This window comes from Lampris incognitus, chromosome 1 (genome assembly GCF_029633865.1).
Source record: "Lampris incognitus isolate fLamInc1 chromosome 1, fLamInc1.hap2, whole genome shotgun sequence".
In the NCBI taxonomy this organism is placed as follows: domain Eukaryota; kingdom Metazoa; phylum Chordata; class Actinopteri; order Lampriformes; family Lampridae; genus Lampris; species Lampris incognitus.
The window spans coordinates 12,386,940-12,403,555 of NC_079211.1; the positions used below are offsets into that span (position 1 = coordinate 12,386,940).

The 16,616-nt window shown below is 47.4% G+C and overlaps 1 protein-coding gene across 1 annotated transcript in view; it reads right to left on the minus strand.

Annotated features, from left to right (window-relative positions):
• The window catches only part of mid2 (midline 2), a 181,243-nt gene that overhangs the window by 84,825 nt on the left and 79,802 nt on the right, over positions 1–16,616 (minus strand). Inside the window, exons 3-4 of the mRNA XM_056274541.1 lie at positions 4,914–4,979; positions 1,238–1,333 (exon numbers count right to left, since the gene is read on the minus strand). Of these exons, the coding sequence (XP_056130516.1) occupies positions 1,238–1,333; positions 4,914–4,979 (162 nt within the window). The remainder of the gene's footprint in view (positions 1–1,237; positions 1,334–4,913; positions 4,980–16,616) is intronic.

The following is a 16,616-nucleotide window of genomic DNA, read 5'->3' on the forward strand; positions in this document are numbered from 1 at the left end:
TAACTCATATGCTACAAGTGTTTGAAGCAATGGAAAAATTCCTAAAATTTAAAAGCATATGGTGCAAGTCATCTCTGATATGGCACAACAGTCACCTTCTATCTGGGGGGAAATCATTCACTAACAAAAGCTTGAAAGGAAAAAAGTATTACAACTCTTCAAGATATTAATGGGGCAAACACTATCTTTAGCTTTCAGGAACTTGTCTCGCAATATACTATTGATAAAAACACTCTCTTCTGCTTCAGAGTAAGATCAACTTGGAAAGCCTATGCGGTTCCCTGGGGGTCCGACTTAAAAGACGATCCTATTTTAAGTTGTGATACAGCGTGCTCCGAAACAGACAGTGTCATATATCTATGATAAATTAATCTCCCAGAAATATATGCCTACATGAGGCATGAAAGCTTGGGATAGGGATATATTTGAACTGGGACAAAACTTAAGACTGGGATGCAATTTGGAATAATGTCACTTGTTCTTCCAAAAACCAAAGTCATCGGTATCGTTGCAACATATTCTCATGAAACAGTTCGTGTGATATCGTCCAGTATACACATATGAATTTTTTTCATAGAGCATATCTAACACCAAGAATTAGACATCAAATGGGACAGGTACTTGATCCATACTGTTCATTCTGCTTCCATGGAACTGTTGGCTCTTACATATTGTATGGGAGTGTACAGGGGTCTTTGGTTATTGGGGAAGGTTATTAGTAGCCTTGCAGAATTAATGGGGGTACAACTCCCAATTGAACCTGCTGTACATATTTTAAATGATGTTTCCCACCTTCCCTTTATGAAAAAAAAAATCACATGAAGTCTGGCTAGCAGGCCTGACTGAGGCTCAGAAGATAGTAGTCCAGCGTTGGAATCCGCCTCATGATATTTCAAGTACTCACTGGCTTTTTGGACATATCTTACCCGGAACCATCGTCAGCAAGAGCCAACGATGCACGACCAAACACAATTTTAATATGGAGAAATTTGATATCTAACTTAAAAGCTCTTCTAACTAAATAAGGATACTCTGTGTAGGAAATGCTATCCTGTTGGTTGGTGGAGGGGAGAGGAGTGGAGTGAAGGGTAGGGATGGGGGTAGAGGGGTAGTTGAGCTAAATAATCAACATGTATTCAGCAATCTGTTGTATTGTTTGTAAAATAGCGCAGACTACGCTTGGCGGCTGATGTCCATGCCGTGTAGGCCCAGCCCAACCTTCCCTCCTGTCCCATACCTCCACCTGTTGACAGATCTGGATGAGCTTGGCCATTTGGTTCTCCAGCTCGCTGTTCCTCTTCACCAGGTTGGTCAGGTTGTTCTCCAAGGTTTGCTGTTAGGAGGGAGGAGAGGAGTGAGAGAGAGAGGGGGGAGAGAAGGAGAAAGTTGAGGAGAGGGAATGGGAGTTAGGCTACGGAGAGCATAGTGTGCATAAACAGCGATAAGGAATTGGGAACTGACTCATTTGCAGCTCTATTTACAATGGTGGCACGGATTTCAACATACAACCCTTAGGTATTTCCCAATATGGGATTGAGCCGGCACATAGTTTTTGATCATCAGACGGTTTCCATTAGGCAGAACTGATTAAGATTTAAATCAATTCTCTAACAGTCTTCTAAGCATTTGGCAATGGGCTTTGCAATTACTTCGGTCATAATAATAATCTGCCCTACTGCAGTCAGATGTCAGCCTGAAACCAAATGCAAGTTTATCATAGGGACAGAAATATAATCCCACTAACAGTATATATAGATGACTACATTTATTCTGATAAACAGAATGAATTTGATTGTGACAGTGCTGCACAACTTAGTACGGTTCGTAGCAACTCACTGTCTCTAAAAGCCGATGATAAAAAAGCATTGGGGAAAAACAAAAAACAGGAATTAAGTCATATGACATTTTCATGACTTTATATTGGTCCTTGAGGCTTATGCACAGCACATGGATAGTCATGCATATAGTAACGTTCTGTATAAAACTAAAGTGATAAATATTTCTATATTCTGCTTTCTAAAAGATGGCGATGTTGTTTATTGCTTCGTCTCTTGCTGGTGTATTCTCATGTCCTATTCTAGCACTAAAGCTCCGCAATTTCCCCATTTACCGTAAATCCTGCCACTCCCTGGCCCGCAGTAGACCATGCAGAGGTTGGCTTTGCAGACATAGCCACTACAGAAGTCTACTTTTTGCCGCGGTTAAAGATGCACCGCCGCCGTAGGTAAGTTCTCGAGGCATTTTATATGTATGAGTTCTGTCTATGCCAATTCTCCGTGTCTGAAAAAAGAACAGGCTGTTTTGTCCGTGGCCGGACTAATGCAGGACAGACTCGGGATGGGGGAATTGAATTCTATATTGGCTACCAAAATGACCATGGAAGATGAGACGAAAATTGGCCCAAAACATAAAACTATTTTTTTGTTTGATGGCGAAGCATTTTGACACGGCTGATGATGTTGTTAGTACAATGATGAGTACTAATAAACTAATTATTCTGATCTGAAAGGGAATAAAACTGCAAACAAAGGTGACTAAAGACCGGCAAACACTACAGAAATTTGGGTCATTTAAGCAAAACACTTTCCTTCCGAGACAAATGTTTTATGGAGGAGAGCGCTGAAAATGTGAGGAAAATAAAAATACAAAAAAGATCATGAAAAAAAAAACACATTAGCTGTTCAATTTGAGACTGGTAACCCTTTACAACAAGGGTACATTAATCAACATTAGTCCAGTAATAAGCATTAACTAACAGTTAACTAATGTGTCTAGTAATCCCTTACTAATGGTGTTCATCATTTACTAATAATAACAATGATAATAATAATAATAATAATTTTATTTATATAGCCCTTTTCTAAAACAATATCAGTAAGTCCATTAATTAACCTGAAAAGCCTTAATAAATATTAACAGGAGACATTTGTTAACAGTTACCTAATGCTTATTACTGCATAAATGACTATTAATCAATCAATCAATTTTAGTGAACATGTTGAAAAACACAAGTAGTAAAAACAAACAGGCAAACAAAATCATCAGCAACACACGAGCTAAAAATAAGCAAGTAAAATAACACTGATCACGTTGGAAAGAGGAAAGAGGAGGCTGAGAGCTTTTCTGGTCCCACCGGCTTACACATTTCATGCACTGATAATGGAAACATTAGTTACAATGTGATAATATTAGTTAACTGACATTCAGGTGTTAGTTAATACTTATTACTGCATTAACTAATGTTAATTAATGTAGCCTGGTTGTAAAATGTCACCTTTGTACTTGTCAAGTCCTTGATACAAGTTACCAGTGTCACCAAAAACTGAATAAAATACCAATCCTACAAATTTATTTATTTATTTATTTGCACCTCCCCTTTCTCTCCCCAGTTGTATCCGGCCAATTACCCCACTCCTCCGAGCAGTCCCGGTCGCTGCTCCACCCCCTCTGCTGATCCGGCGAGGGCTGGAGACTACCACATGGAGTCGCCAGCCGCTTCTTTTCACCTGACAGTGAGGAGTTTCACCAGTGGGGGACGTAGCGTGTGGGAGGATCACGCGAGTCCCCCCCAGTTTCCCCTCCCCAACCAACCAGAGGAGGCGCTAGTGCAGTGACCAGGACCCAGGGGCGATTCTAGGATCAGAGCTTTAGGGGTGCTGAGCACCCAGAGTGCTGGCCGGCCAGGCAGGATAAATTTAGGGGGGTGGATCAAACCATTTTTGAAGCATGGGGGGGTGCTGTATTTTTGTTGTTAAAATATTATGTTTAAACCATATACTGGATATGGTTTTGACATTTCTTCAGCTTATTAAACATGGACATACAGTAAAAAATAAAAAATCTCTTCCAATTTTAGGGGTGCTGGGGTTCAATTTAGGGGTGCTGCAGCACCCCCAAAAATGGGCTAGAAACGCCTATGCAGGACACATACCCGCGTCCGGCTCCCCACCTGCAGCTGCAGACACGGCCAACCGTGTCTGCAGGGATGCCCGATCAAGCCGGAGGTTACATGGGGATTCGAACCGCCGATCCCCGTGTTGGTAGGCAACGGAATAGACCGCCACGCCACCCGGACGCCCACCGGTCCCACAAATTTCAGTTCATGCGTCTAAACAAACTGTAAACGCTGAAGTGGCAAACTGTCGTTTACGTATCATCAGAAGGCACGTTTACAAGCTGATCCCGTTGTATCTGTTAAGTCATGCAAACAACCACGTGATAGCTGTGGAAAAAAATACACACACACACACACACACACACACACTAAAGACACCAACCAGCCTCAACAGATGACTTGTATATCAAACACTCGCAGTATTTAGCACTTCAAAACAGTGAGTTAGAGAGCGAAGGAAAACACAAGCACGCAACACAAACACGTGCGCAGCCACAAAGAGATGAATATGGAAACGAGTGGGGGGCGGCGGGGGTGGGGGGGGGCTGTGAATAAAGCCGCCTTTTCAGAGAAACACATCGACGGCGGTGGCAAACGGTGAAGGCAGGCATCAAAACAACAACAACAACAACAACAGCAGCAGCTGTGCAGAAGGCAAGCGAACAATGGGGGAGGGCGGGCTGGCGGCGGCTGTCTGAGGTGGGGGGGGGGGGGCGCTACTCATGCATGTGAAAGGGAGACGAGATTGGCCCTGCACCTGGCTGGGACTCTCTGCCTGTCTGCACGTCTGTCCCCCCGTCTCGTCTCTTCGATGGCCCGCGTGCCCCGCTCTGCGGCATCCTTATCGATCTATCTACCTGTTGTTCCCCCGCCGTTTGGCTTCTGACCCCCTGGCCATTCCGCTTACCCACCCACCCACCCGCCCGTCTGTCTGTTGTTATTTGGTCATGTGTCTGTCTGTCTGTGTGCCACCACTGACGGTGGTAAGGGGGTGTTAAAAGGCGTCCGGGGAACTCACCGCAGCGCTTGTCTTTGAAGCCTCCAATACAGCGTCTGACACTCTGCCCGGGCTCACGTGATAGGCCTACAAACACACACACACACACACACACACACACACACACACACACACACACACACACACAGACAAGCCTTACTGGTCTGATCGCACAGCGCCAGCCTCCTCTGGGCAGGATGGCTTTTGAGATGCATGGCCACGACCTGAAATAGTTCCCACTTGATCATTCCCCTTTCTCGGTGCAGGAGGAGACGAGGCTGTCGCCCCCTTTTGGGCTGCGGTGCAAATGAGCAGATTGTGCGGCTGCAGGTGTCCTGCGGTGCGACTAAAGCCCATTAAAATTATATCCGTCTTGCAAAGGCTGGAGCTCCGGTTGCATCAGAAATACTTGAGCATTTGGTGCCGTGTGGAACTCCTACATGTGTGCGTGCGTGCGTGCGTGCGTGCGTGTGTGTGTGTGTGTGTGTGTGTGTGTGTGTGTGTGCAGAGGATTTGGAGTGGAACATCAGTGAGAGGGGACAGATGGGTCATTAATTAGCAAGCTGGAGACAGAGATGATTAATACATCAGAACACAGCTGCCTCCCATGAGACTACAGGGAAACAAACTCCTGTGTCCTGCGAGTGTTTGTGTGTGTGTGTGTGTGTGTGTGTGTGTGTGTGTGTGTGTGTGTGTGTGTGTGTGTGTGTGTGTGTGTGTGTGTGTGTGTGTGTCTGTTTCGGTCGAACACAGCTGCATTCATAAAGCTGGGTATTTACAGCCTCAAAGTGCTTGTGTGTTTTTACAGAAACGTGTCCCTTTCTGCCTGTGTGTGACCGTTTGTGTGCTGCTGAGCAAGGTGTGCTTGTTTGTACGTGCGTGTGAGCCCCGTGTGCGCGCGTGTGCATTAGCGTTAGCTATGCATCGATACGGCCGCAAGACAGCGAACATGTCCAGCACACGTGTGTGACGTTGTGTGCGCGTGCCCCTGCATGTAAGGAGGCGAGGAGAGCCCGCAGCGTGCGAGCACGCCAGTGGCCTCAGCCTGGCGGGCTGGGCCAGTAGTGGGGAGAGGGAGTAAGCAGCCTCAGCCTGGCGGGCTGGGCCAGTAGTGGGGAGAGGGAGTAAGCAGCCTCAGCCTGGCGGGCTGGGCCGGTAGTGGGGAGAGGGAGTAAGCAGCCTCAGCCTGGCGGGCTGGGCCGGTAGTGGGGAGAGGGAGTAAGCAGCCTCAGCCTGGCGGGCTGGGCCGGTAGTGGGGAGAGGGAGTAAGCAGCCTCAGCCTGGCGGGCTGGGCCGGTAGTGGGGAGAGGGAGTAAGCAGCCTCAGCCTGGCGGGCTGGGCCGGTAGTGGGGAGAGGGAGTAAGCAGCCTCAGCCCGGCGGGCTGGGCCGGTAGTGGGGAGAGGGAGTAAGCAGCCTCAGCCCGGCGGGCTGGGCCGGTAGTGGGGAGAGGGAGTAAGCAGCCTCAGCCCGGCGGGCTGGACCAGTAGTGGGGAGAGGGAGTAAGCAGCCTCAGCCCGGCAGGCTGGGCCAGTAGTGGAGAGGGAGTAAGCAGCCTCAGCCTGGCGGGCTGGACCAGTAGTGGGGAGACGGAGTAAGCAGCCTCAGCCTGGCGGGCTGGGCCAGTAGTGGGGAGAGGGAGTAAGCAGCCTCAGCCCGGCAGGCTGGGCCAGTAGTGGAGAGAGGGAGTAAGCAGCCTCAGCCCGGCGGGCTGGGCCAGTAGTGGAGAGGGAGTAAGCAGCCTCAGCCTGGCGGGCTGGACCAGTAGTGGGGAGACGGAGTAAGCAGCCTCAGCCTGGCGGGCTGGGCCAGTAGTGGGGAGACGGAGTAAGCAGCCTCAGCCTGGTGGGCTGGGCCGGTAGTGGGGAGAGGGAGTAAGCAGCCTCAGCCTGGCGGGCTGGACCGGTAGTGGGGAGACGGAGTAAGCAGCCTCAGCCTGGCGGGCTGGACCGGTAGTGGGGAGAGGGAGTAAGCAGCCTCAGCCTGGCGGGCTGGGCCGGTTGTGGGGAGAGGGAGTAAGCAGCCTCAGCCTGGCGGGCTGGGCCGGTAGTGGGGAGACGGAGTAAGCAGCCTCAGCCCGGCGGGCTGGGCCGGTAGTGGGGAGAGGGAGTAAGCAGCCTCAGCCCGGCGGGCTGGGCCAGTAGTGGAGAGAGGGAGTAAGCAGCCTCAGCCCGGCGGGCTGGGCCGGTAGTGGGGAGAGGGAGTAAGCAGCCTCAGCCCGGCGGGCTGGGCCAGTAGTGGGGAGAGGGAGTAAGCAGCCTCAGCCTGGCGGGCTGGGCCGGTAGTGGGGAGAGGGAGTAAGCAGCCTCGGCCTGGCGGGCTGGGCCGGTAGTGGGGAGAGGGAGTAAGCAGCCTCAGCCTGGCGGGCTGGGCCAGTAGTGGGGAGAGGGAGTAAGCAGCCTCAGCCTGGCGGGCTGGGCCAGTAGTGGGGAGAGGGAGTAAGCAGCCTCAGCCTGGTGGGCTGGGCCAGTACTGGGGAGACGGAGTAAGCAGCCTCAGCCTGGCGGGCTGGACCAGTAGTGGGGAGAGGGAGTAAGCAGCCTCAGCCTGGCGGGCTGGGCCAGTAGTGGGGAGAAGAAGTAAGCAGCCCCAGCCTGGCAGGCTGGACCAGTAGTGGAGAGAGGGAGTAAGCAGCCTCAGCCTGGCGGGCTGGGCCAGTAGTGGGGAGAGGGAGTAAGCAGCCTCAGCCTGGCGGGCTGGACCAGTAGTGGGGAGAGGGAGTAAGCAGCCTCAGCCTGGCGGGCTGGACCAGTAGTGGGGAGAGGGAGTAAGCAGCCTCAGCCTGGCGGGCTGGGCCAGTAGTGGGGAGAGGGAGTAAGCAGCCTCAGCCTGGCGGGCTGGACCGGTAGTGGGGAGAGGGAGTAAGCAGCCTCAGCCCGGCAGGCTGGGCCAGTAGTGGGGAGAGGGAGTAAGCAGCCTCAGCCCGGCGGGCTGGGCCGGTAGTGGGGAGAGGGAGTAAGCAGCCTCAGCCCGGCGGGCTGGGCCAGTAGTGGGGAGAGGGAGTAAGCAGCCTCAGCCTGGCAGGCTGGACCAGTAGTGGGGAGACGGAGTAAGAGGAGCTGCTCTGTACGGCAAGACTCATTACCACACACAACAGACATCAAAGACAGGAAGAGCCACTCAGACATGGGTGTGTGTGAGAGAGAGAGAGAGAGAGAGAGAGAGAACAAGTGAGAATGAGAGAACGAGAGAGAGAGAGAACGAGAGAGAGAGAATGAGAAGGAGAGAGAGAGAGAAGGAGAGAGAGGAGAGAAAGAGAAGGAGAGAAAGAGAGAACGAGAGCGAGAGGAAAAACTGGGGTGGTGGAAGAGAGAAAAACAGACACAGCGGGGAATGAAAGAGAAGAGGAGGGCGACGGACTAGAGACAGAGTGAGAGGGATGAGGGAAAACAGAAAGGTCTGGTGAAACAGAGAGAGATGGATAGATAGAGGTGGATAAAAGATGATGGGGAACAACAGCGAGGGGTGGGCAAGTGGGCGGAGGGCAGGAAGAAAGAGAGAGAGAGGGAGGTGGTCAAGGTAGAAAGAGAGAGAGGGATGGAGAGAGAGAGAGCAAAATAGACGGGTGGAAAGAGGTTGGGGAGGGAAAGGGAGAATATTAGACAGATGGAAATAGGGGAGAACTGATGAGTTCAATTTCTTTCCCACAAGGCTCGTGATGGAGCTAGCAGGGGTATAGCCACGGGAATTAGCATAAGTAGCATTCACATTCAGCACTGGCTGTGCCATGCCAGGAGAGAGGGAGCGAAAAAAAGATGTGAAGTGAGAGAGGGGGGGGGGAGTGGGCGGAGAAGGACAGAGACGAGGCCTCGTGCTGTGAGGGCCAGCCTGGACGAGCGACTGAGGCCTGACCTCCAATTTACTTCTCGTTCTCTTGTCATTTTCTTTTCTCTTCCCCACCATCTCACCTCACGCTATCTGTCATTTTCTACCTTTCTGCTCTTTCCATGTCTCCTCCCCCTCTTGCTCTAAGTCTTTACTCTCCCCCATTCTCTCTCTCTCTCTGTATCTCTCTTGGCCCCTATTCTGTCCTTCTTTGCATGGTGCAACCATAGACACAGCTGCAGCTGCTGACAGCTAGTCAGCCTGCATTATTGTCACCACCCCCCTCAAATGACATCATACTGGAGCAGCGCTCCTGGGCCTTGTTCGTTAAAGGTGGCCGTGTCTCTCTCTAAGAAGAGAGAACTGGTCAGAGCACTCCTCCCCCCTTTTCTCCCCAATTGTACTTGGCCAGTCACCCCACTCTTCTGAGCCGTCCCGGTCGCTGCTTCACCCCCTCTGCCGATCCGGGGGAGGGCTGCAGACTACCAGCGTGGGAGCAGCACGCTATTCCCCCCAGTCCCCACCCCCCCGAACAGGTGCCCCGACCGACCAGAGGAGGCGCTAGTGCAGTGACGAGGACACATACTCACATCCGGCTTCCCACCCGCAGACATGGCCAATTGTGTCTGTAGGGATGCCCGACCAAGCCGAAGGTAATGCGGGGATTTGAAGAGCCCCGTGTTGGTAAGCAACGGACTAGACCGCTACGCTACCTGGACGCCCGTCAGAGCGCCTTTTGACATTACAGCCGGCTACAAAATGGCGCCGCGGACAGACGCAGCGGCTCGGTGCTCTCAGCGAGCGTTACCTTGTCTAGTGCCGCTGGTCTGAGAGTCGCCCAATGTACACGATGACAATAAAGTGTGTCAGGAAGGTTACGTTCAACATTACGGCCCTTTGATTTCCGGGATGCAGGAGACACAGATGGAAACACGGCACGCACCGAGGCATAAAGAACGGATTTCAGGTCTAAACACGGAGGCGCGTGGAATTTGGAGATTGGGGGGGGGGGATTATTACACAATCTGTGAAAGTTGTGCATTGGGAATTTCATATTTGTCCTCGGACCATCTGCTGCGCCCCCTTGCGGAAATCCCTATTCTGAACGTGTCAGTTTAACACACGTGGATTTGTAAAAGGGTTGAAGAAACCGGCCTCACAGAGTCTGTAAAAGAAGATCAAAAAACAGCGAAAGAACAAAGAAAAACACGTCCCTTTTGCCCTTTCTTCAATTATCCCTGTAGCCGATAACACAAACTTTCTTGTGGCGAAAGTGGGTAGAAAGGGAAAAATGTAAATGGCAAAGATAAACAGAAAATTGAAGATGGGGAGGGGGGGGGTGAATAAAACAGAATTTGGGAAAAATAAAACGGATTTCATAGGGCGCAACAAAGTTGAAGCCTAATCCCTCTTTAACCGAAGGAGTCGCTGCTCTGATGTGTGTTGGGCTATCAAATCCACGGCAATACACAAGCGGACTACTTTCACATACTTTCACTTGCAGTTTGTCTCCAACACGCATGGAAACTGCAATTAGGCGTTTAAGGGATTCACTTTTTCCATACTGTAGTTTTGAAAGGAATCATCTGAACCTTTACATAAAACGGGTAAAATTAGATTTAAATCCTTAATCTGACAGCCCACACGCTCTTGTCCTTATCGGCGTGTTTCTGAGCGGTCCAGAAAGTAATCGGCTGGGGGCGGGGGGGGTTTCTCTTCCTTCCAGAGGTTTCTTGTGTTTTGTCTGCCGTGTCAACAACTGTGACGGCTTAGCCGCTCGCATCGTCAAATTACTGTAATCACGTCCCGTGTAGTCCGTCGCCCTCGAACCCGAGGCGCTGACCGAGTTCGTGACGTCATTTTTTTTTTTACAGTAGGTTTAGAACAGTGTTTCTCAACCGGTGGCCCGCGGACCCCTAGTGGTCCGTGGTGTAATTGCAAGGGGTCCATGAAAATAAAATATCTTTAAAAAAAAGATCCTATGACATTTATAGAAATAGGATTATTTTACTCAAATGTGACTGAGACCTTTATCTACCTAAACTATAAAGGGTAACAGGACTTTTTTCTCTAATTACATCTGTTTCGCAAGTGTAATTTATTGTATTTTAATAAGAGATCTCGCTCCCGTTTGCATTGTTAAAAGTTACTGCATAAAAATTCTGTTGTTACATATATCTGAAAGTTACTGAATACATATTCTGTTTTGTTACATATATCTGAAAGTTACTGCATAAGAATTCTGTTTTGTTAACTATATCTAAGTTACAACTGAAAGCTCTTATTTTTGCCCCAAAGAGTGAATAAATGCTATAATGTAATTTAAAATGCAGTTTCTACTGTTTCTATCAAATTGCAACCCCCTCCCCCAAGATCAGGTGGAGGGGTCCTCAGGGTAGATCAAAGATACGCAGGGGGTCCAGGACCCCAAAAAGGTTGAGAACCACTGGTTTAGAAGAACTCGCATGTGTGATCAAATTCTCACGCTGCGAAACAAAAGCGCGGCAAGAAAGAGCAACAAATGCAGATTGAAATCTCACATACGACAGAGAAATACACCGACTCGTGAATATCCAGTTGTTTGGGGGCTCGGAGAATCACACCGCCCTCTCAGCTTCTCTGCAGCCACCGTCTAATAAGATCACACTGCCCAGTGGCTTAAGCTGCGGGTCGTTACATCAAGATACTAACGAGAACACCCATCACACCCCCCCATCACAGGGAAAAAATATAAATAAATAAATTCCTACGGCTTAGTATCTAACTTCAAAGTCGTTTTTTTTTCGTTTTAATTACTTTGTGATCCTCTCCAATGCACAAGAGGATAAAAGAGCGCGAGAGCGAGAGAAAGAAGAAGAGAAAAAAAAAAGATCACGAAAAAAGAAAAATTAAACTTGAGAAAGAGCAAGCGAGCTGAGGGCCGCAGAGCTCACTTTACCACCATTGTTAACAAGAGGCTTTTCAGAGCCGGGACGTGTCAGTAACACAAGCCTTCTGGGAAACACGGTTTTTGTATGAGGATGACAGTCTGCCGGGCAGAGCTCCTGAGACCAGCGCGCTGTAGCCGGGTCTAACAAATGGGGGAGTCACGGTCATCTCTGAAACCTGCCGGCTGAGGCCTCAGTTAATGAGAGCTACAAGGATGCTCAAACCCAGCAAAAAAAAAAAAAAAGATGTTTATAGACTTTTTGTTTGTGTCGCACCAGCCGTGCCACCCAATTTGCACGTTTTGACCAGGACGCTTGGGGATTTGTCCGAGTAATTCAATGCACCTGTCACCCCTGCAGCCTCTCTTCTGGGCAACGGTTTGGAGAAGGAGACATTATACCGGTGCTAACGCTATATCAGACAGTAGATTGGAGGGGAAAAAAATAAAAATATATATATATACTTGCTTTTTTGTGACATGTAATGCAATATTAAATAATAATAATAATAAACTTTATTTGTATAGCCCCTTTCATACATAAAATGCAGCTCAAAGTGCTTTAAAAAAACAAGGGAAACAATAAAATTCAACAACAATACAGAAAAAATAAGTTAAAAGTAATAAAACACAGACCTAGGCAAAAAACATAAAACAAGGCAAGAAATAAAACCACAGTACAAGATAAAAAAAATAAGACTAAAAGAAATAAAATTGAATTAATTAAAAGCAAGAGTATAAAAAGAAAGATAGCTATGCAGTTTTCACTCCTACTACTCCTACTACTTTCGGCTGCTCCCGTTAGGGGTCACCACAGCGGCTCATTCATCTCCATCTCTTCCTGTCCTCTGCATCTTCCTCTGTCACACCAGCCACCTGCATGTCCTCCCTCACCACATCCATAAACCTCCTCTTTGGCCTTCCTCTTCTCCTCTTCCCTGGCAGCTCCATATTCAGCATCCTTCTCCCAACATACCCAGCATCTCTCCTCCACACATGTCCAAACCATCTCAATCTTGCCTCTCTTGCTTTGTCTCCAAACCGTCCAACCTGAGCTGTCCCTCTAATATACTCGTTCTCCTTCTTCACCCCCAATGACTTCAATGACTTCAACTTCAGTAACTCCACTTGGAAATAATGTATCACTCTGGCAATCACCAGGGTGATTTAAGAGGAGGAATTAAAGCAGTTGTTCAATTATCTGGTTGTCGCAACACCAACAGCATATTCAGTTAATATTTACTCATCGATCCGGCAAAGTCCATTGTCAACACAATATTTATGATGCACTCTGCTTACCCTTTAAGAAGGCGGCTTTTCTGTGAATAGGTGAAAGGAGGGAGAGATGTCTAGAGAGGATTCAGGAGATTACGAGAGGCTTTATATCACTGTCTGTTGGAGCAGTAACCAATGAGTCATAAAATCCTTTAATCGCCTAATCTAACTTATCATATAAATTATTAGACTATGTTATTTGTCAGATACATCACTATTTTTCCTCAAGAATCGTAGTGAAAAATGCAAAACCTTGTTCCGTACCGACTGCACGCAGAAAAAAAAGATTTGACAGAATATGACGAATGGGTCAAATTTGCCTTAAATTGGATCGTGTGGATGCAGTTTGTGGATGTGGATACTGAACTGATGTAGCCTGCATTACACTCACAACACATTTGCCTGTAAAACTAGAATGTACTGGATGAGGTGTCATGGGATTAAAAGCAGTATCTGCAAGGGTTTGAACTCATACTGAACCCCGTCTGACCTTAAAGCTCTACGCGATGAGTGTCTGCACGTTCAAAGGTTCTCGAGACAGCAGGGGTCCTGCATGGATGAAGGCCAGAACGTTGCGAGAGACATGCTTCTCCTCAAGCCTTCTGGAGGGGAACTGCAGCAAAGTTCGCTCAGACAGAACAGGAGAATGAACCAGGCAAGGTTAAGAGAGGGCAAAATATACTGCCTTACACAACCTCTCTGAGGACTCTGCTCTCAAATCCCAATGCCCCCCCCCAACTCTTATTATGCAAAAAGCAATCTTAAATGGACAGAAATCCAATAATAAAATCCGTTTTTAGCCACACGGAGGGATTAGGAATGAAGAGTTTCTCTGTAGGTTTGAATGAGTATAATAAAGCATCATGGTTATAGTGAGAAGGCCAGAACACAGCTCACATTTGCTTCTCTATACTGGAGTTTCTTTGAAAGACACAGGCCCATCTCTGCATTCAGCCTGTCGATTATGTCTTTGGGTCAGGGATGAAATGACCCAAGACTACTAAAGAATAGGAGAAAAAGGTCGAGGAAAATAGGAATTGCAGATCCGTGCTCTCCCCTAGAAGCAAGCACTGAAAATGGATGCCACATAAAGATAAAATCATACCCTCTAACATACGCCAACACCTGAAGGCTTTTATCAGACAAGTTAAAATAAGATATATATGTAGTGTATTTTTTCAGAAACCATCAATGGTGTTGCTTAAAGTGCTCAACAAATGAGGAGCGGAATATTATAATAATAAATAATAATATATTAATAATAATAATAATAATATATGCTTATAGGGCGGCACGGTGGCACAGTGGTTAGCGTGGTCCTGGGTTCGAGCCCCGAGCCCCAACCTTGGGGGTCGTCCCAGGTCGTCCTCTGTGTGGAGTTTGCATGTTCTCCTCATGTCTGCCTGGGTTTCCTCCAGGGGCTGTGGTTTCCTCCCACAGTCCAAAGACATGTATGTCAGGTGACTCGGCCGTACTAAATTGTCCCTAGGTATGAATGTGTGTGGGTGTGTGTGTGTGTGTGTGTGTGTATGTCAGCCCTGTGTGATGGTCTGGTGGCCTGTCCAGGGTGACTCCCCACCTGCTGCCCAATGACTGCTGGGATAGGCTCCAGCATCCCCATGACCCTGAGAGCAGGATAAGCGGTTCAGATAATGGATGGATGGATGGATGGATGGATGGATGGATGGATGGATGGATGGATGGATGGATGGATGGATATACAAATATATCCATTAACCAAGTCACAGGGATGCTGGAGCCTATCCCAGCAGTCATTGGGCGGCAGGCGGGGAGACACCCTGGACAGGCCGCCAGTTCATCACAGGGCCTAAACATTTAATAAATAAAACAGATAAACAACTTGAGGTGAACCATCTCATTTTCGAGGGTGTCCTTACCACAAATACAATATATAAAGCAAAACAAACCAAATATATTCATACATACACAGACAAAACTCTCCCAGGCCTAGCCAGTCCCTACCCGCTAGCGCCCCTAAAATGCCCAAATACATACAGTAAATGTACATACCCATACAAAGCTATATAAATCCACTGACATGCACCTACACATTACGGATGACTTATTTCCATATCTCAAGTATAATTAGAAGCAAGAGCAAGTTGTTTGAAGATAAGTAAAAAGAGACGCCTTAAAGTGATGAAAGGAAGTAACAGATCTAATTGGATTGGGCAGGTTGTTCCCATCAGATGGAGCTTCAAATTTAAAGGCATATCCCCCTTTTTTTTTATAGACATTCTAGGAATGAAGAAAACAGGATGCTCAGTATGCCTTAGACTATATGATGCTCTATATGGAATTAAAAATTGTTCTAAGTAAGAAGGACAGTTTAAGAAAATGCATTTAAAAATAAACTACAACCAGTGAAAATGTCTTCTAGATAGACAGATTGTTTTTATTAGTGACAAGACCAATGCCGGTGGAATTTGTTTTTGGTACACTTTACACTCTGCAGCACAATACATACATGGAAAACAACAGACACTGTGAATGGTGGTATTTATGCCAACGGTGTATGAGGAGGGACTATAGGGAGGAATTCAGAGTCCTTATGGCTAGGGGAAAGCGTTTAGTCTTAGTTGACAGTGACCTGTAGCGCCTCCCTGAGGGAAGGAGCTGGAAGAGGTGATGAGCAGGATGTGAGGGGTCAGAGATGATCTTCGTTGTTCACTTTACAGTCCGATTAGTATGTAGAGATTCAACTGAGGGGAGTGGGTTGCCTATGATTTTGAATGCCTTGTTGACAATCCACTGCAGTTTTTCCCGCGTTTGACTGTCCGTGCCACCGTACCATACTGTAATACTGTAATACTATAATAGAAGACGTTATGATGGACTCGATAATGGCTGAGTAAAACAGAACGAGCAGTTGATGTTTGATCCGGTATTTTTTAAGCTGCCTAAGAAAGTAAAGTCGTTGTTGAGCTTTTGCAATGATGTGTTCAGTGTTAATTTTCCATTTCAGGTTATTGCTGATGTATGTTCCAAGGAATTTAAAAGAGCCGATGGTGGTGATGGGGTCTCCGTTCATTTGTATAGGTGTTTTAGGATTCGGCATGCATCAGAAGTCAATAATGAGTTCTTGGGTTTTGGCTGTATTAAGCAGAAGATTGTTGTTTGCGCACCAAATGACAGCTTGGTCTACTTCAGTGCGGTACTGGGTTTCATCATTGATTTAGGTATGAACCAATTTAGTGACTCATACATAAAACAGTGACGGGTTCTATAAGGACACTTCAAAACAAATCTACACACTATTATTAACTACATTTAGAGGATGAAGATTTGTTTCTGGTGTGTTCTGACAGACAGCATCTGCATAATCTTGTATTGGTAATATCAACTGTGAAATAATTGTTTTCCTGACATGTAGAGTGAAACAGTTAATAGAATGATATAATATTCATAGGCTGCAATTTATTTCCTTTATGACTGAGTCAATACAGGGCTTAAAAGAAAGATGAGAATCAAGTCAGAGACCCAGATATTTAAATTCTTCCACTTTCTCAAATGGTGTCCCATCTAAGAAATTAATCGACCAATGCAAAAGGTCAGATCCATTGCCAAACAACATACTAAAAGACTTATTCTTATTCAATAGAAGTTTGCTAAAAGAAAACCATTTTTTTAAGCAGCATCAAAATCAGGCTGTAATGTACACTGGATTTGTGAGCTGTCA